Raw genomic sequence first — 20,362 nt, forward strand, 5'->3', positions numbered from 1 at the left:
CAGGATGGGGTAGCATGGAGAGCTGCATCAAACCAGTCTCTGGACTGAAGACCATAACACAATAACAATGGTAAGGACTTTGCAGCTCAGAAACAAATTAAGGCATGAGTCTCCATGTTTCTCTCTACAGTTAATTATGAAAGATCTTTTTTCTGCAGAGTTAATAATGTGTTTTGTAGTTCAAATTTGATTGGAACAATGCATAATATCCATATTTTAATATTGTTAATGGCAAATGTGCTCTTAGCTTGGTTACAGGCCACAGATTCTATATGCATCCTTAGATTACCCAGGCTTAGTATATTTCCCAAAAATAATTCCAATTTTATTTTTTAAATCTCCATTCTCCATAAATAATTTCCCATCAAACCTAATTTGTTTCTTAATAATAAAATGGATAGGATAGTTTGCTACTCACCACTTAGAAGAAGCATCGAGTCACAGACAAGCACAGTGGAAAAGAATCATAAAAGTATATCAGCTTTCAAAGTCATTCTTCGAAAGAAGTACAACTCTCACTCATTCACTCAACAACAACTCGTGAGCTCGTGACCACTGTCTACACACGCTAAGTCCCAACTGCAACTTCGTCTGATGTGTGTAGCAGTGAAGATGGAGTGGGTAGTGGGGATAAAGAGGCAGCATGAGTTACGGAGTGGGGGGGATAGCAGGGTAGGGTTGGGGGAAGGTGCTAGTGCTGCATAGAGCAGTGTACAGGGACGCAAGAGGGACGGGATAGGGGTGCAAGGTGGTGTGTTGGGAGGCTGTGCATGGGAAGGGTGGTGTGAAGGGCAAGGAAAGGACTTATAGGTGTGTTGGCAAAATAGAAGGCTTGTGTGTACTGAAATGGAAGATGGGAAGGGGGTGGAGAACAGGAGCTAGCAAAGGTTGAAACCATAGGGGTTATGAGAACGAAGTTCATGTTGAAGGGGGAGTTCCCACCTGGACAATTCAGAAAGGATAATGTTGGTGAGAAGAGTAAAGTGCATCATACTGGGTGGCATGTTCAGCTGGACTGGTGTCTTGGCCAGAGTTTTGCGGTGCCCATTCATGTGCACAGACAGCTTTAGCTGTCATGCCCACATGGAATGCAGCACAGTGGTTGCAGCCTAGTTTTAGAGTTCACATGGCTGCTTTCACAGGTGGCTCTGCCTTTGATGGGGTAGGAGATACCAGTGACAGGACTGGAGTGGGTGGTAGTGGGCTAGGTCTATCACAGGGATGTGAACCATCAGCAAGGGGTTTGGGAGCAGGTGTGGAGTATGGTCAGACAAGGATATTGTGTAGGTCGGGCATGCAGTGGAATACCACTGTGGTAGGAGTGGGGAGGATATACCTTATTTCAAGACAGTTGAAACCCTTGTAAGGAATGTGATTCAGTTGCAACAGTCCTGCGTGGTACTGAGTAATGAGGGGAGTGATTATTTGTCACTATACTGTAAGTATGTGGGGGTTGGTACATGACTGGTGAGACAAGGCATGGGAGATCTGTTTCTGGGCAATGTTGGAAATATAATTTTGGTCTGTGAAGGCCTCGGTGAGACTTTTGGTGTATTTGGAGAGGGACTGCTCATCACTACATATGCAATGACAACAGGCAGCTAGGTTGTAGTGGAGAAGTTTCTTAGTGTGAAATGGATGGCAGCTGTGAAGCAGGAGTAATGTTGGTGGTTGGTAGGTTTGATGTGGACAGAGGTACTGATGCAGCCATCTTTGAGGTGGATATCATGGAAGGTGGATTGTTGGGTTGAGGAGGATCAGATAAAGTGAACAGGAAAGGAAGTGTTAAGGTCATGAAGCAATGTGGGTAGGGTGGTCCTCACCCTCAGTCTAGATCATAAAGTTGACATCACTGAATCTGAACCATGTGAGGGGGTTTGGAATCCTTGGTGGTTAAGGAGGATTGCACTAAATGGGCCATGAGTAGATTAGCATAGGATGGTGCCATGCAGTTGCCCATTGCTATACCATGGATGTGTTTGCAAGTGACGCCTTCGAAGGAGAAGTAAGTATAGGAGAGGACATAGTTGGTCATGGTGACCAGGAAGAAGGTTGTAGCTTTGTGGTGAGTTGACATTAGGAAAGGTTTTGTTCAGTAGCAGCAAGGCTATGTGTATCACGGAGTAGTAGAGGGAGGTGGCATTGACAGCCAGGTGCCATGTGGTAAAGGAACAGGAACTGTGGAGGGTCAGTGGAGGAAATGGTTGGTGCCCTTTACACAGTTTTAACCTATCTTCTGTTACATTCCACAGTAAACACTGGTAACTCCAGTAATCAGTACAGTTGTCTACATCTTTTCTCCAACTCAAATTGCTGATAGTATACACTTAACAACAGTAGCATGTTAAAAACCAGGTTCTTGCTTTTGGTGTCTCATTTTGTAGTCTACTTCCCTCAGTAATGCCTGATTTAATTCAACTACATTCCATTGTCCTTCTTTTACTTTTGTTGATGTTTGTCTTTTTATCTTCATCAATACACTATCCATTCTGTTCAGCTCATCTCCCAAGCCCTTTGCCATCTCTGACAAAATTGCAATCTCTTCAGCAAACTTCTAAGTCTTAAGTTCGTCGTCCTGGACTTTAATTCCCTTTATAAATTTCTCCTTGGTTTCCTCTAGTGCTTTGATCAGTGAACAGATTGGATAACATTGGGGATGGGCTACAACCCAAACTTACTCCATTCTCAGCTGCTGCTTCTTTGCAAGTCGTTCAACTCTTATAATTACAGTCTGGTTTCTGTACAAATTGCAGCTAACCTTTCACTCTCTCTATTTTGTCCCTGCTACCTTCAGAATTTCAAAGAACATGTTCCAGGCAACATGGTCAAAAGCCTTCTACATAGTTATAAACACTATAAATGTATGTTTGCCTTTCTTCAACCTATCTTCAAGGATAAAGTTGTATGGCTAGTATTGCCTTGCATGTCCTTGCATTTCCCCAGGGCTCAAACTGATCTTCCTCAAGGTCATATTCTGCCAATTTTTCCATTCTTCTGTTTAAAAAAATAAATAAATAAAAAATAAACGATTAAAATGTCCATATTTTCCAATTAGTATTTTTAATTATGACTTATTAAACTGATTATTTGGCAATATTCACACGTGTCAACATCTGCCTTCCTTGGAGCTGGAATTATTACATTCTTCTTGTTGTCTAAGGGTATTTAGTCTCTCTCATATGTCTTGCGCACCAGGTGGAATAATTCTGTCATTGCTGGGTCTCCCAAGTCATTGTGTGAGAATGCTGTCTAATCCAGAGCCGCCTTGTTTTAACTCGGGTCTTTCAGTCCCATGTCAAATTCTTCTTCCAGTATTGTATTATCTGGCTCTACTTCCTCTTCCCTTTTTATAATTTTGTCTTCAGTTTTCTTTCCTTTGTATAGCCCTTTTGTACGGTACATCCCTCCACCTTTTAGCATTCATTTCTCTCCTCCATATTGGCTTGCTATCTGAGCTATTAATATTCCTTTTTCCAAAGATCTCTTTAACTTTCATTTTAGTGGCATCTATCTTTCACAGTCTTGCATACTTCTATAGCTTTGCTTTTCTCCTCTAGCCATTCCTGCTTTGCAGTTTTGCACCTTCTGTCAGTCTCATTCTTAAGACATCTTTATGTACTTATGCATGCTTCATATGCTGCATTTTTATATTTTGTTGTTTCATAAATTAAATTCAGTATCTCATGTGCTATCCAAGGATTTTTCCTAGGCCCTGTCTGTTTACCTACTTGGTTCTCCGCTGCCTTCATTGTTTCATCTTTCAAAGCTATCCGCTTGTCTCCTAATGTATTCCTTTCCTATGTATCATCCCATCATTGTCTAAACCTTTGAGACTCTCAGCAACCTCTTGTTTCTTTCAGTTTATCCAGTTCATATTTCCTTAATTTCCTAGCATTTTGCAATTGCTTCAGCCTTAATTTGCAGTCCATAATTAATAACTTATGGTCAAAGTCGACATCTGGCCCTGGAAATGTTTTTTCAGTTTAAAACCTGGTTTCAAAATGTCTGTCTTGTGATTACATAATGTCAGAGACCTTCCAGTGACTCCAGGTCACTTTCATATATAGAACCTTCTTTCATGGTCCTTAAACTAAGTCTTAGCGATGTGCAAAATTCTAATTTCTTCTTTCTTATTAGACCTACTCATGCATTAGTATGTTTCCATATTATTTTTAACCAGATTGAGAATATATTTGAAATATCACTCAAAATTCAGGACAGTTGGGTTAAGGGGAGCCGGAGGTGGTCCAATTCAATTTTTTTTTTTTTTTTTTTTTTTTTTTTTTTTTTTTTTTTTTTAATGTAAACTTTGAATTATTGTTCTACTCGCCCTAGAAGTGGAGTTATTACCATTTTCCCCCACGCCTGCAGAGGAAATGGGCGGCCGCTGAATGCATCTAACACCCTCTCGTGACTTCCTGGCGAACCGCTTGGGATTTTCTCGGCCTGTTACGCATACAGCGCCTTGTGTTACGCATTCAGCGAGTGTGCAAGGGTTGGCTACATTGTTTTCTGTGACAAATGAAGCGCTAAGAGTGTGGAACACCGTCTCTCTGCTGTTTACCGTTTCGAATTAGTTCAGTGTTGCGCCTGTTGTTGGTAGTATTATACTTCTTGTGTAAAGCGTTGTCCTGGTTACGATGCCAAGTTTTAGTAACCGTGTATATAAGAAGAGGAAGAACGTAGGGAAAAGAAAATTAACACTAATACCAAGTTGCGATACTACAATTACTGAAACAGTGCGTTCTTCTGCTAAGCAACACATGGCCGGCCATAGCCCTGTGACATCTTCTAGCAAGAAGCTGACTGGTGGAAGTGACAGATTTCGTGAATATGTTAGTGACAGTGATGATATTAACGAAGTACTGAATGTTGGATTATTATCTTCTGTGCTGAAAGAAAGTGTTCTGTGCAAAATGTGTTCAAGTGTAGGAGTGGGACTAGAGATAAGAAAGCACTTTGGTTTAGCTTGTGAGATGAAGATAATCTGTGCATGTTGCAAGTAACAAGTGACTTTCTACAATTCACATGCCAGTCTCTTTGGTGAAAATGGACGATCTAGAGTGTTTGATGTGAATGTTTGACTTGTGTATGGTCTTCGATCCATTGGAAAAGGGTCTGCTGCTGGTAAACTGTTTTGTGGTATTATGAACTTGCCATCGCCTCCAAGCAAATTTGGGTACTCCTGTGAACTGGTAGGATCCTCTGTTGAAGATGTGGCTTTGAAAACCATGAAGGAAGCAGTGGAGGAATCTGTAGAAATGAACGGTGGTTCTAGGGATTTGGTAGTGGCATTAGATGGTTCCTGGCAAAAGAGAGGTCATAAATCCCTGAATGGGGTTGTAACTGCTACTTGTGGAGATAGTTCAAAAGTGATAGATGTTGCAATATTATCAAAACATTGTAGGTGCAAAAATAAAATCAAAGGAGAGCACAGTGGAACCTGTGAGGCAAATTTTAGTGGATCAAGTGGAGCAATGGAATTGGATGGAGTGAAACAAATTTTTGAACGTTCAGTTCCCAGATACAACATTAGGTACAAATACTACCTTGGGGATGGTGACTCCAAATGTTTCAAGACTATAGAGGAACTGAAACCATATGGAAATGAATTTGTAGTTGAAAATTTGGAATGCATTGGGCATGTGCAAAAGCGTATGGGTGCACGGCTTCGAAGGCTCAAGCAAACTTTGGGTTCAAGTAAGCTCAGTGATGGAAAGACAATAGGAGGGAGAGGCAGGCTTACTGATGAGGTGATTGAACATCTACAGAGATACTATGGGTATGCTAAAAGGCAAAATACTAGTAATGTTAGTGATATGCTAAAAGCAGTGTGGGCATTGTTCCTTCATACTGCCTCTTCCAATGAATCCCCTCAACACAGCCTGTGCCCAAAAGATTCCTGTTGCAAATATAATGCAAAAAAGGACTATGATCACAAACATGGTTTGCCAGCAGCTGTGATAAATGCAATAAAACCAATTTTTCATGACTTAGCACAGCCAGAATTGTTACACAAATGTCTACACGGAAAGACGCAGAATCCTAATGAGAGCGTAAACAATTTGATTTGGAAAGTGATTCCTAAAAGGGTGTTTGTAAGCATAAAAACATTGAACTTTGGCATTTATGATTCAATAGCAACCTACAACCAAGGGAACAGTGTGAAGTGTGAAGTTCTGAAGGCATTAGGATTTACAGCTGGGGTGAATACTGTATGAGCACCAAGAAATATTGACAGAGAAAGGATAAGGGGAGCAGAAAGAAGAGAAAGGCAAATGAAGTATGATGGAACAACAGGCCAAAAAAGAAGACAGAAGAGGAAGCTTTTGGAGGATGAAGAAGAAGACCCTGATAATCCATCCTATATTGCAGGAATGTATTGAGAAACTTTGATAGCATTTCCCGTAATTTAGAATTTTTCGAATATAAGGAACATTTTCTCAAAATCCACTCAAGCTAGAGAGATGAAATTTTTATACAGCACTCCTAGTGGTCAAACTTACATTGTAACACAGCCATTTGGCAATATGTTCAGTAGTTTCATTTCAGTTTAATTATAAAGCAATTATTTGTAAAAAAATTTGGGTCATTAATAAAAAAAATAATTGGAAGGAAACTAGAAAAGATACTCCAAAATCCCTCTGTCTTAACTGCAATACTAAACCACTTTATACGTAAAAAAAAATTCAAATTTTTCTATTTGGTAGTTTATTCATAAATGTTCCTCAAACTTAGTGATTTTAACATGGGCAGCATAGGCACCTCCGGCTCCCCTTAAAAGTCACGACATGATAGAGTCACTGTCAATACAGGCTTAATAACGCTTGATTTTCATGTAATCTAAGGGCTCAGCTTACTGACAATGGAAGTAGAGAAGTCGATTAAGGACATAAAGAAGGGGAAACCTACAGGAGACAGTGGCATACCAGTGAGTTTGTTGAAAGAAATCGGAAATGTAGATTTGAAAGCATTGATGCTACTCATCAACACAACCTATAAACTGGAGAATGGCCTGAAGACTTCCTGGGAGTCACAGTGGTTGCTCTTGAGAAGAAACAAGAAGCCAAGAAATGTGATTACAGAACAACCAGTCTGATCTCACACATGTTGAAGATCATCACAAGTATACTCAACAGTCACCTGGAACATAAAATTTAAGAAATAATGAGATAGGACCAGTTTGTATTTAGGAAAGGAAAAGGAACCACAGACATCATCGGCACAGTGAGGATTTTCTTGGAGCGATTTTTGGCTTTAACTAAGAAGTTTGTGCTTGTTTCATAGACTGGTAGAAGGCTTTCAGTAGAGTCAACTGGACAGCATCGATGAACATCCTCAAGGTGACTGGAATCAATTGAAGAGACTAGAGACTAAATCTCAGCTTTTAACTAGGATGAAGAGGACAAGTGTGACTGAACTACGGAGAAAGAAACAGTGTGGAAATAGGAAGAGGAGTCAGACAAGAATGTTTCCCATGACCGAGTCTCCTCAACCTGTGTGGAGAATGGCTGGTGAGAGAAGCTTTGAAGGGATGCTTAAACTTCAGGACAGAACGACGACTCATCAACATCATCAAATATGCAGATGACTTGATGGTGCTTGCCAAAAATCAAGGGCAACTACAACAAATGATGAACCGGTTGGTGGGAACTGGAAGGAAATAAGGCATGGAAATCAACATCGAGAAACCTTTGCGGTTAATTGTCAACAATCGAGAACTGGAGAATGTGATACAGTTCAAGTACTTGGGAAGCTTGCTGACAAAAGATGCCATAACCAGAGCCACGTTCAGCAAAAAGTGCACTCTGCTGACCAACAAGCTGAGCTTGGAATTAAGGAAGAAACTGGTAAAGTGTTACATCTGGAGCATTGCATTGTGCAGAGCAGAGTTGTGGATCATGAAGAAAATAGAGCAAAAATACCTGGAAAGATTTGAAATGTGGTGCTGGAGAAGAATAGAAAAGATCAAGTGGACGGATCAAGTGACAGATGACGATGTGCTGAGAAGAGTAGGAGACGAAAAAATCTGTTCTGGATATAATTCTTCAAAGGAAGGCCAATTGGACACATACTTAGGCAAGAGGGGCTCATACATGATGTCATCAAAGGGAAGATATAAAGAACTACAGGAAGAGGAGGAAGAAGAATTCAACTTCTAGATGACATGAAAGAGGGAATGAGATACAAAAGACTGAAGGAATAAGCTGAAGAAGGGGAACATTGGTGTTATAAATTCTCTGTGCAAAGACAAGACCTGCCACTAGGCACAATACTGCATAATAATAATCTACGATACTACTGATGGGAGGTTAACAACAGTATTACATATACAATTTGGTTATAAATATGGACACAAATTTCACACATTTTGCACATAAGATGATGGCACAAATCCTGATACTTGAGTAGCACTTTTTAGTGGCGTGTATTTGCTCTTGAAGTTAATTTTCATTAAATGTGAAATTGTAGATCCATACAAGAGAGGCTAATAAATGTGGTTTCATCATTGTGAGAGCATCTACTGTTTCTAACTTGATTTTTTTTCTCAGTCTATCTACAAAGCTTTAATTGCTGACAACACTCTTTTGAAACATGCTTTACAACGTGAAACAGATAGTGAAAATTCAAACAAGCTTCTGATGTGTTTTAAACATACTCACCCTTTATGAAAATGAGTAAAAATTTCCTGCAATCTTTCACGGGACATAAAATTTGATTTCAAATTCCAGTCCAGCTGTTTTCCTACACAGTCCTACTCATCAAACAGTTCTCTGTCAGACATAGTCAAGTTCATGACACTAGATTTTAGTAAACTACACAACTCTTCTACATTAATTCATCTGATGGTTTTATTTATGGCAGTCTTTTCCATTGGCTGAAGAGGTTCCAGAAATGGTTCATACCATTCACGAAAATATCCAGTGCAGGCAACATAGAAAGCTGCGGTTATAATTGGAGTGATCAAGTGTCACTTTCCAACTCGTATAACAACTGTTTTACTGTAGATGTCAAAAATCCTTTGGATTTTCTGGCTTCTGACTTGCTGAGCAACATCTACAACTTCAATTATAATTACATTTTCTTTTTTAATGCTCACTACAACTTCAATTATAATTACATTTTCTTTTTTAATGCTCAGAATACTGTTGGAGAAAATACTTAACTGCATTGAAAGGAACTAAAGAGTTTTGAAGGCGAGCAGATTTTCGAAAAATTCTTCACAATAATAGGACATATGTCAAGAGACACAAAGTAGGATTTTAATGCCTGGAAATATTGTAGATATTGCCAAGTATGTGTTGAAGAAGCTGTCGGCATCAGTTTGAACAGCATTGTGCACAATATGAGTAGGACATCCTACACTTATTAAATCATTTTCACTCTTTTCTTGTAACTTAAAATAAAGATTGTTTTTATCTTTAATTATTTCTCTCTATGAATAGTATTTATGTTGTTAGTTGAAATTGCTACAACCTTTTTCTTAAAATCAGACTTTCCCAACATCTCTAAAACACACAAAATCAAAAACTGAGAACTTTCAACACCAAAGTTCACCAACTCCAACACTCTCTCTATAATGCCTTTATCCATTTCATAAAATGTAGCCACTCAGCCACTAAAGGAAGTGGCTCAAAGTCTGTATGGCTTTGAGAACCTATCATCACTGAAATAAATTGTGCTTATTCCAGTTCCTTCATTATTTGTTCTACAGAAAATAGTACAGTCACATTCATGATAATTGATTTGGTTTTCTTCTGGGAGCATGAGAACTTCTTGTTGGACCATCATTTAATTATGATAGTCCTGCAATCCATAGATCTGAAACACAGGTTGTGAGACTGTGTGGTATGCAAATGTGGCTTCTTGTGTCAAAAGTTGCTTATCCATGTCTGAAATTACCTTCACTGATTAGTAGTTATTAGTTTTTGATCTTGTAGAGTTTACTTGAAGCACAGATTTATATTGGTTGAACTTAATATGAGTTACTATGTCAGTGCATGTTCAATGCTAAATTTTGCATTACCAAGTGAACTCTCAGCATTTTCACCATGTCATTTAATAAACTGGGATTCTTAGAGTGTCTTTCTCCCTTGTTTGTACATGTGTTTCACAATTATTACTGAAGGAATTATTAATATAAAGTTTATCAGAGTCACTGCTGCAAGTACTAGAAATCCTATGAAATTGTTTACAAGATTGCGGCACTGTCAAGTTTCTGAAAGAATCAATGTATTATATTGAACTTGACAACCAATAAACTTTACTTTTATTTGTGTGAACAAAGCATAACACTAACATTCCATAATGTTACATGAACAAAGCATAACACATGATTAGTTTGGGGCAGGGGGGGGGGGGGGGGTGCGGAAATTGTGCTTCATAAGATGAAAATCTGGAATATTTTGCTAACTACAAAGAGGGTTTGGGGACACTGAGACATTTTGTGAAAAATTGGGACTGTCCCAGAGAAATCAGGACAAATGAGAACCCTTTGCATTATCCCTATTTCATTTTGTGCAGCAATATAGCGCAATTATTTACTGCTTGCACATTCAACAGTTTGACCATGGTAAATTTTTACTGGTAGCACTGTCGCATTTCTTGATGGGACAATCCTCTTGTCAGTGTTCTATATAGATAAATTAATGCAAATGTATTAATGCATTGCAGCAACTCTTTGTTCTGTAGCAGTTGTCAAACTGTGTAATTTTTTGCCTGGTACTGTATTTATGGTATTTCTGTTTATTGGAAGTAATATGTAATATAAATAACAAATTGTCTTGAAAACTAAATATACTGTGAAGTGAATTAAGAATTCCAAATTTATTTAAGAAATTTCTGAAAGATGCATGACTATTTACTTTTCACACAATTGTAGACATAATCATTGAGAAGAAATATTAAGTGGGGGCATAAGTAGGTAGCATTTTTGTTTTGCACGTTGGTATTTCTGTTGCTGTGGGTCTGTTTATTAATTGCATTTTTTATTTGTAGTTCCCTGTTGCTCTCAGAGTTTACATATTGTCATATGGAGATAGTGAGTGGAGCTGTGGATGCTAAAAATGGAATGCCAAGTGCAGAAATTGGAATATTTCCCACGTATTCTTCTGTTTGAGTTCAGTAGAGAGGCAGCAGTAGAGGCAGCCAGAAACATTTATGCCATGTATGGGGATAATGGCCTTGGATAGAGCACAGCAAGAAAATAGTTTCCTGTTTTTAATGAGGATCATTATGGCATTAGTGACTCCACATTCAGGAAGACATTTGGGCTTTGATGAAGATCATTTAAACACATTAATCCACAATGATACACATAGTCTACTCAAGAACTGGCATTAAGTGATAAACTGTGATCATTCCACCATCATGTGACATTTGCATGCTGTGGGAAAGGTTCAAAAATCAGGTGCATGGGTACTGTGTGCTCTAAATCAAAATCACAATAGTCAGAGGGTGGCCATATGTGCATCTCTGCTTGCTTATTATCAATTGACTCGTGAACAGCACTGACCATTCGTAACATGTATCGTTACTGGTGCAGGAAATGGTGTCTTCATGCTAACCTAAGGAAAAGAAAGGAATGTCTGAGCCCAACAAAGTAGCAACTCCCCATACAAAGACCTACGCACATCCACAAAAGATAATGTTATGCATCTGGTGGAGCAGCAACAGTGTGGTGTATTACAAATTGCTTCCCTGAGGTGTAACCATCACTGCTGGCATTTATTGTCAACAAATGAGACATCTTGCAGATGCAGTCAAAGAGCAGCAACCAGGAAGACTGTATGAGTTGGGAAGTCATTCCACACACACCTTATTTGCCTGATCATGCGCCCTCAGCTTTTCATCTTTTCTGCTCTGTACTAAACAACCATCAAGAAACTTCCTTTCTGGATGAAAATGCGCCCCAGATGTGGCTTAATGAGTTCTTTGCTTCAAAACCATGCAATTTCGCCAGTCACAGAATCGAGAAATTACCCCGGCATTGGCAGTCTGTTGTAAATAGTGAAGGAGAATATGTTACTGATGACTAGTGTCTCTGTTATATGTATCTGTTGTATTTATTAAACTTGTGGAAAAACACTGTGAACTTCTGTAACAACCTAATAACATGGCAGTGCTTGAGGCACGTATTGCCCAGCTTTGCCTAAAAGCTTAATCAAGCTGTTTTTGCAGATGTGGTATGAAACAGACCGTCAAGAGCTGGTCCTTGCGCAGTTACTGTGTCTCACTGCAAAAGAATCCGTACCTCCCAGGTTAGGGAAGTGCCACGAGATGGGCGGGGATCAAGAATGGCGCCATGTGCTTGGCAATGTGAGTACTGTACTATGCTCTTACTGAATTCACTGTTATGTCAGTCTTCATAAGGATCACAGACTGAAATGACTTATTACAGGAGCTCCATGGATAAAAGGAAGTAAGTCATAACTTTTTAAAAAACCTAATTCACTTATCCGAATTAAAATACAAGGAAATATTTATTGTGAGTTTGAATAATCATTGTAAATTTAATGTATATCAGTCTTTCTAAACTCCTTAAATGGTAATATGATGATACAGACGGTACTCAACCACACAAATGTTATTATTGTTAAATCCAGCACATGTTAAATAAAGAAGAGAGAGAAATAAAGAGAGAGTATTTCTAATCTCCTAATTGTTTTTGTAAAGTTTGACAACTGGAGAAGTTGGAAAACTCTTTTCTGAAACATTATCATGATCAGTTCATGTCAACATTGACTGCTCTTGAACACAACTCAGGATGTTTGAACAGTTATCAGTTTCACGATTCATTTTAATATACACTTGTGGCCATTAAAGTTGTAACAGCATGAAAGCAGCATGCAACAAACTTCAAACTGACATTAAGTGTACTACATTCCCAGATGATTAGCTTTTCAGTGCAACTACACAATGTAAGTAGGAGTAATGCCATCTGTATTCTGTAAGTAAGGAGAGGCTTCTACACAGCAGGTTTCTCATTCCAAAATCACATTTGAATGTTGATTTATTATGAGAACATTATTATGCCCCATGTTAGAGACATGCTTAATGAGCAAAGCATGAAGCCTTCAATGACTACCATAGCAGAATATTGTCCAATGATGTTTCACAAAATCCAAAGGAATTCTGGCTATATCTAAAGGCTGTTAGTGGCACACATGTTAGTGTCCAGTCCCTAGCAAATGAGACAGGAACTGACATTGAAGGTAGCAAAGCAAAACCTGAAATGCTTTACTCTGTTTTCAAATGTTCCTTTACAAAGGAAAATCCAGGAGAATTGCCCCAATTTAATCCTTGCACCACTGAAAAAATGAGCAAAATAAATGTTAGTGTCAGAGGTGTTGAGAAACAAAATTGAACAAGGCTCTGGGTCCTATGGATGCCCTATCAGATTCCATGCTGAATTGTGGCTGAGTCAGTCCCTCTTCCAACTAAATCTATCGTAGATCCCTCAAACAAAAAACCGTGCCCAGTTCTCTGAAAAAAGCACAGCTGACACTCATCTACAACAAGAGTAGCAGAAGCGATTCACAAAACCACCATCCAATATCCTTGACATCAATTTATTGTAGAATCATAGAACATTCTGAGCTTAAACACAGTGACGTGTCTCATACAGAATGACCTCCATACCAACCAGTATTAATTCCAAAAACATCAGTCATGTGGAACCAAACCTGCACTTTTCTCACATGCTTTGGGTCAAGGCAGTCAAGTTGATGCAATATTTCTTTATTTCCAAAAAGCATTGGACTTGGTCCCATACCTACACTTATTGTAAGAAGCACAACAAATGGGGTATCAAGTGAAATTTGTGATTGGGTTGAGGATTTTCTGATAGGGAGGATGTAGCATGTTATCTTGGATGGGGAGTCATCATCAGACGTAGAAGTAACTTCACCTATGCCCCAGGGAAGTGTGTCGGGGACTCTTCCTGTTCATGTTGTACACTGATAAGCCAGAACATTATGACCACTTACCTAATAGTCAGTATGTCCACCTTTGGCGTGGATAACAGCAACGATGCTGTGTGACATGGAAGCATTGAGGCCGTGGTAGGTCACTGGAGAATGTTGGCACCACATCTGCACATGCAAGTCACCTAATTCCCATAAATTCCAGGGAGGGGGGATGAGGTTTGACACCACGTTCAATCACATCCCTGATGTATTCAATCAGGTTCAGATCTGACGAGGTAGGGTAGGGTCCAGCACATCCATTTGAACTTGCCACTGTTTCCCTCGAACCACTCAATCACACTTCTGGCCTTGTGCCAAGGTGCTGAACTACAGGTGCATAAAAATACATTACTTCATTTGATACAATTGCTTGAACCTCTATCAGTTCTCAAGTCACCAACATTTTGTCTTAATAAGCCTAGCAGGCTATTCCAGTCATGCCAAATAGTGTACAATCATTGCATGTTAATTGGATACTGTGAACTTTATTCAAAGTGTCTCTAATAACGTCCAGATACTTAGCCAAAAATCCTGCCCTTGACGATTTATTCTGCAAGTGACTTGAAATGTTCCTTTCACCTCATTCTCAGAGCTTCCATGGTGTCACATGAAGTCCCACTCAGGACCACAGCCAGAATCCACTCACTTTTAGTGACATGTGGCACAAGGGGCGGATTGCAAGACATGTTGCACCAGGGATAAACTGGGAAACTTTTATCTGCAGACCCAGATTAATCCCCTTCACTGCTTTAGTTTCACTTTCAAGACAGCATTAAATTATCATTATTCCTGTACCTTTGATAAATGCCACATAGCTATCTGGCTGCTTTCAGAAACTTCTTGGATCCAACCACAAAATTGGAAAACGAATACTCCAGTCACTACATCATTCTCAGCTGATACTAGTAACTACTACCAATAACCTCAAACATAAATAAAACAGGGTAACAGTTGAAAGGGTAACAGTTGAAAGTAAAAAAGGAAAGAGAGACACAGAAATATTACATTCCAAGTTTCCCCAGAAAGAAATGGTATTTATTGTCTTGCATTAGACCTTGTCAAGTCACCTCATTCATTAAACACCAGCTTCTGAAAGTTGATAGCTCCATGTTGTGCCTCTTGTACATCTGCATCTAGATGATTAATGTGCATTGCCAAATTAGGAGCATGGCAGAAGGTTCACCAAACCACCTTCAGCTATTTCTCTCTGCTGCTCCACTCTTGAACAGCACGCGGGAAAAATGAACACTTACATCTCTGCAAGCTCTGATTTCTCTTATTTTATTGATGATGATTCCTCCATATGTAGGTGGGTGCCAACAAAATATTTTCACACTATGAGGACAAAGTTGGTGATTGAAATTTCACAAGAAGATCCTGCTGCAACAAAAATCGCCTTTGCTTCAATGATTGCCACACCATTTCACATATCATATCCATGGCACTCTCACCTCAGTTTCATAATAATACAAAATGAGCTGCTCGTCTTTGAAATTTCTCAGTGTCCTCCGTCAATTGTATGTGATGCAGGTCCCAAACTGCACAACAGTCTCTAGAAGAGAGTGGACGAGCATAGTGTAAGCAGTCTCCTTAATAGGAAAAGCATTCTCTCAACAAATTGCAGTCTTTGGTTTGCTTTCGCCTCAACATTATCTTTGTGACATTCCAATTTAAGTTATTCGTACTTGTAATCCCTAAGTATTTTTGAATTTACAGCCTTTAGATTTGTGTGTTTTATGCTGTAACTGAAATTTAGTGGACTCCTTTTAGTAATTCATGTGGATTACTTCACATTTTTCATTATTTAGAGTCTATATCTAATTTTCACACCGTACAGACATCTAGTCAAAATTGTTTTGCAATTTCTCTTTATCATCTGATGACTTTATAAGATGGTAAATGACAGCATCGTCTGCAAACAATCTAAGAGGACTGCTCAGATTGTCTCCTGAATCGTTTATGTAGATCAGGAACAGCAGAGGGCCTGTAACACATTCTTGGGAACACCAGGTATTACTTCCATTTTACTTGATGACTTTCCCAGACCTTTCTGACAGGAAACTGTGAACCCAGTCGCACAACTGAGACGATACTCCGTAAGCACGCAGTTTGAACAGAAATCGCTTATGAGGAATGGTGTAAGAAGTCTTCTGGAAATTTAAAAATATGGAATCAATTTGACATTCCCTGTCAATAGCACTCATTACTTAATGAGAATAAAGAGTTAGTTGAGTTTCACAAGAATGATATTTTCTGAATCTGTGTTGGTTGTTTGTTATCAAATCATTCTCTTTGATTTAACCCACACAGATTAGGTGAAGACTCACTAAAACCACAACACTCACCTAAAAAATGGTAGATTAAGCATAATTTCAAGGCTATGCATGGGAATGCACTTGCAAACTTTTTCAAAGGTTTCCAGTTTGACAGAACAATTTGATTGATTATTGCCGATCATTTGCTTCCAACTTGACACACTCTACAATCTTCAGTCATTAGATCCACTCCACAGGCCCCACAGTTCACCTGTGACCATTGTGAGGGCTGGTGAACAACATTTTAGATTTCCTGAGCTCCATGACATTGTTGCAACATTTAGGCCTTTCAATTAATCAACCTTTGGAGTGGAATGCAAATACTCTTGTTGCCCCTTTTTTGCTCTGGCTAACAGCATTTCTTTTCAAAATACTGCTTCCTGCCAGGACTTCCAGAATTTTATTTACAAAAGTTGCAGGAAAAACATCTTCCATAATGGGAAAGTCACTAGCCCTGAAGACAGTATAGTAGACCCCTGACTACAATCTAATGAGAAGGATTACGGAAAGATGCACTTTCATTTCTAGGCTGTAAAAAAGCTCATGGAGACTGAGAACCAGCTCTGGCACCCACAGTAGTGAATAGGCACGACAAGAAATAATATCTTACACCTGATGCTGAATGTTTGTGTGTACACACTTATTAGGGGATTTCCCTTACAGCCAGTCATGGAATCTGTAACCTTTCTTTAGTGCCAGTTGTCAACAACAAATATCTGATTTACCTCATTGCTCCATATACCTCTGATCTATGTACTCTGTACTTATTCCTAGCTTTTAATTTTGATAGGGAAGAAAAATCTCTAAAATATACATCATGACACAAAACTAAAAGTTATGAAATAAAATTTGACAAATTAAGCTAGTTCTTTACTTAACTAACAGCAAATGAGAAGAGAATTGGGCACACCTAGATGTTAAACATCCAAAAACTATAACTGAGAGTTCAAGGTACTCCGCCAATTTTATGAAATATGAACCCCAGTGTAGCAGCAATGAATAACATTTATTAACTAATAAACACAGAAAAGAAGCGTGATAACAGTTGAGGCTAGTTGTCACTAGAGAAGAGCTTGACAAGAATGTCCATAATTGCCAAGAAATTATCATCTTCTGCAACATTCTTGGAATGTCGCACTGCACACAGAGACCCACTGTGGGGAAGAGTTTGAACTCTTTGACAGCTCACATAAACATAGCAGCAGACGATAACTGAGAATATTGCTCCCTAAAGAACACATCCCTTGATTTTGTTACCTCTTCCAGATAACTACAGGCTGAAATAAACAGCTCTTGACTGTAGTGATTGTATATTTTTGTAAGATACAGTCACAAAATTCATTGATATTCATAAAGAGTGCGCACACAAACCTGTACAGTGCAACCGAAAATGAATACAGTGCTCACACTGCACCATTTTTCTGAACTTGTCTTGCTCCACACTGCATTATATTTAGTATTCTTTTACTTCCTTGCTCTCATAATAGAAGGTAAAAGATACTTTTTCAGCTCTGTATATTTTTATGCCTGACTTGGATACATTCATATTTATAGTGAGGAAGAGCAAAAGGTTTTGTCGCTCTTTAAGGGTGTAACATTCTGTTTTATTTTACTTACTTCAAAAATTGACAAAGCAATAAATTACGTTAATCTATAACAGTTTGCATAATTTATTAATCTGTTTATAATATCACTTTATGAAGACCAGAAATCACTGTTAATGACCTAAAACTGCACCAGCATACTTCAGTAAGTTCGCTGTGACAGTCAGATGGTGCAGTCAGAGCTACATCTTGTTTCATTATTATTTCATGTAAAAATTTATTGAAAATGTGACGTATTTGTAGTGCATGTGATAATATCAGGTAATTTATCTAATCTACATATATAATCACCAAGCAGTGTGTGACTGAAGGCACAATTCGCACCATAGTCATATTTCCCCCCTTCTGTTCCACTCGGATCGCACGAGGGAAAAACGACTGACTGAACGCCTCAGTACGAGCTCTTATTACTCTTGTTTCTGTTAAAGTTACCCCATTCAGGATGAGATACTGCTCCATGTCTGTTAGAAAACTTTCTATCCAACCACATATGTCACTGTATAGACCATAAGCATGCACTTTTGTAGCAAGCGACAGTGGGGAACTGAGACGAACGCCTTTCGAAAGTCAAGAAATATGGCATCAACCTGGGAGCCAGTATCTAGAGCCTGTTGTATATCATGCACAAAGAGGGCCAGCTGTGTCTCGCATGACCACTGTTTCCTAAAACCGTGCTGGTTTCTACAGATGAGCTTCTCAGAGTCTAAAAAGGTCATTATGTCTGAACACAAAATATGTTCCATGATTCTACAACAAATCGATGTCAGTGAAATTGGCCGGTAATTATGTGCATCCGATTTTCTACCCTTTTTATAGATTGCTATGACCTGGGCCTTCTTGCAGTCCCGTGGAACTTTCCACCATTCCAATGATCTCTGATAGATGACAGATAAGAATAGTGCTATATTTGTAGCATAATCAACATAAAACCTTATGGGGATACCGTCTGGGCCAGATGCCTTTCTGGTGTCTAAGGATCTTAACTGTTTTACAATCCCAGATACACTAAACACTATGTCAGCCGTCCTTTTGTTTGTTCGATAATTGAAAGGGGTAATGGTGCTGCAGTCCTCTATTGTAAACGAGTTTTTGAAAGCTAGGTTTAGAATTTTGGCCTTCTGTTTATCATCATCAGTTACATTACCCACACTGTCAGCAAGAGAAGCCCGACCAAAATTTTTTGGGATTATTTTTAGAATGTGCAGATAAAATATTGCTTTCAAATCCATTAAAAGAGTCTCTCATTGTCCTTCTGACAGCTGCTTTCATTTCGCATAATTTCTGTTTGTCAGTGGGGCAGTGACTGTGTTTAAAACAACTGTGCAAAATTCTCTGCTTTCTCAGCAACTTCCTAATATGTTTGTTGTTCCAAGGTGGATCCTTTCCCTCCCCTATACTTTTGCTAGGCACATACTTCTCTAGCACAAGGTGGACAGTACCTTTAAATTCCAACAAAGATGCTCAATATCTTTTGTGTCCCGCAGTGAATGCTTGGAGCAGACTATGAAGATATTCATTAATGACACTTTTATTTGCTTTCCCAAACAAGAAAACTCTACACTGTTTCTTTGGTCTTATTGCAACTTCCACTGACGTAGAAGCCACAACGACTTTATGGTCACTAATACCTTCTTCTAGATTAACTTCCTCAAAAAGATCAGGTCTGTTTGTTGCCAAGATATCTAATATGTTCCCATCTCGAGTTGGTTTTCTAACCAATTGCTTAAGGTTGTATGTTGAGAGCACTCCTAGAATAACTTCACACGAATCTTTGCTTCTGCCCCCTGTGATAAACGTGTAATTTTCCCAGTCAATGGATGATAGATTAAAGTCTCCACCTATGACTAATGGATAATTTGGATATTTACTTCGAATGTAATCAAGACTTTCCCTGAAATGTTCTGCGACGTTTGTTGCGGATGCTGGTGGTCTATAAAAACATCCTAATACAATGGTCAGTCCTTGTCTGATTGACAGCTTTATCCAGACTATTTCACAGTCCGATGCAGTATCAATCTCAACTGCATTTAAACAGCTTTTAACTGCAACGAACACACCACCTCCCATAGCATCAGTCCTATCCTTCCTAAACATTGTCCAATCAGAGTTCAAAATTTCGCTGCTTTTTATGTCTGGTTTCAACCAGCTTTCGGTACCTAATACAATATTAGCATTGCTAATGTTTATTTTGGAGATTAACTCTGGGATCTGGCTACAGACACTTCGACAATTTACTAACATGAGATTAAGCATATTTAAATCCTTTGGAATGATCTGTTTAGGCAAACTAACAAGTTTTACAGTTGGCACACCCACATCAGTGTCATGAACTGGTAATTTTTCGGGCCAGCTGTTTGTTTACCATGGGGAGGAACCTAATGTTTATGGTAGAGACAACTAAACCACAAATACTTCTTAAATCACTGCTTGCTCTTATCTGTGTATTTAATTTGCTATTATATAGCATCTTTGATAC

The 20,362-nt window shown here is 38.8% G+C and overlaps 1 protein-coding gene and 1 long non-coding RNA gene across 2 annotated transcripts in view; one reads left to right on the forward strand and one right to left on the reverse strand.

Annotated features, from left to right (window-relative positions):
• The window catches only part of LOC126195453 (polypeptide N-acetylgalactosaminyltransferase 35A), a 177,041-nt gene that overhangs the window by 141,990 nt on the left and 14,689 nt on the right, over positions 1-20,362 (forward strand). Inside the window, exon 11 of the mRNA XM_049934081.1 lies at positions 12,181-12,318. Within this exon, the coding sequence (XP_049790038.1) occupies positions 12,181-12,318 (138 nt within the window). The remainder of the gene's footprint in view (positions 1-12,180; positions 12,319-20,362) is intronic.
• LOC126195454 (uncharacterized) overlaps positions 1-20,362 on the reverse strand; it is a 75,841-nt gene that overhangs the window by 24,629 nt on the left and 30,850 nt on the right. The gene's annotated exons all lie outside the window — the stretch shown is intronic.

This window comes from Schistocerca nitens, chromosome 7, assembly GCF_023898315.1.
Source record: "Schistocerca nitens isolate TAMUIC-IGC-003100 chromosome 7, iqSchNite1.1, whole genome shotgun sequence".
Lineage (NCBI taxonomy): Eukaryota > Metazoa > Arthropoda > Insecta > Orthoptera > Acrididae > Schistocerca > Schistocerca nitens.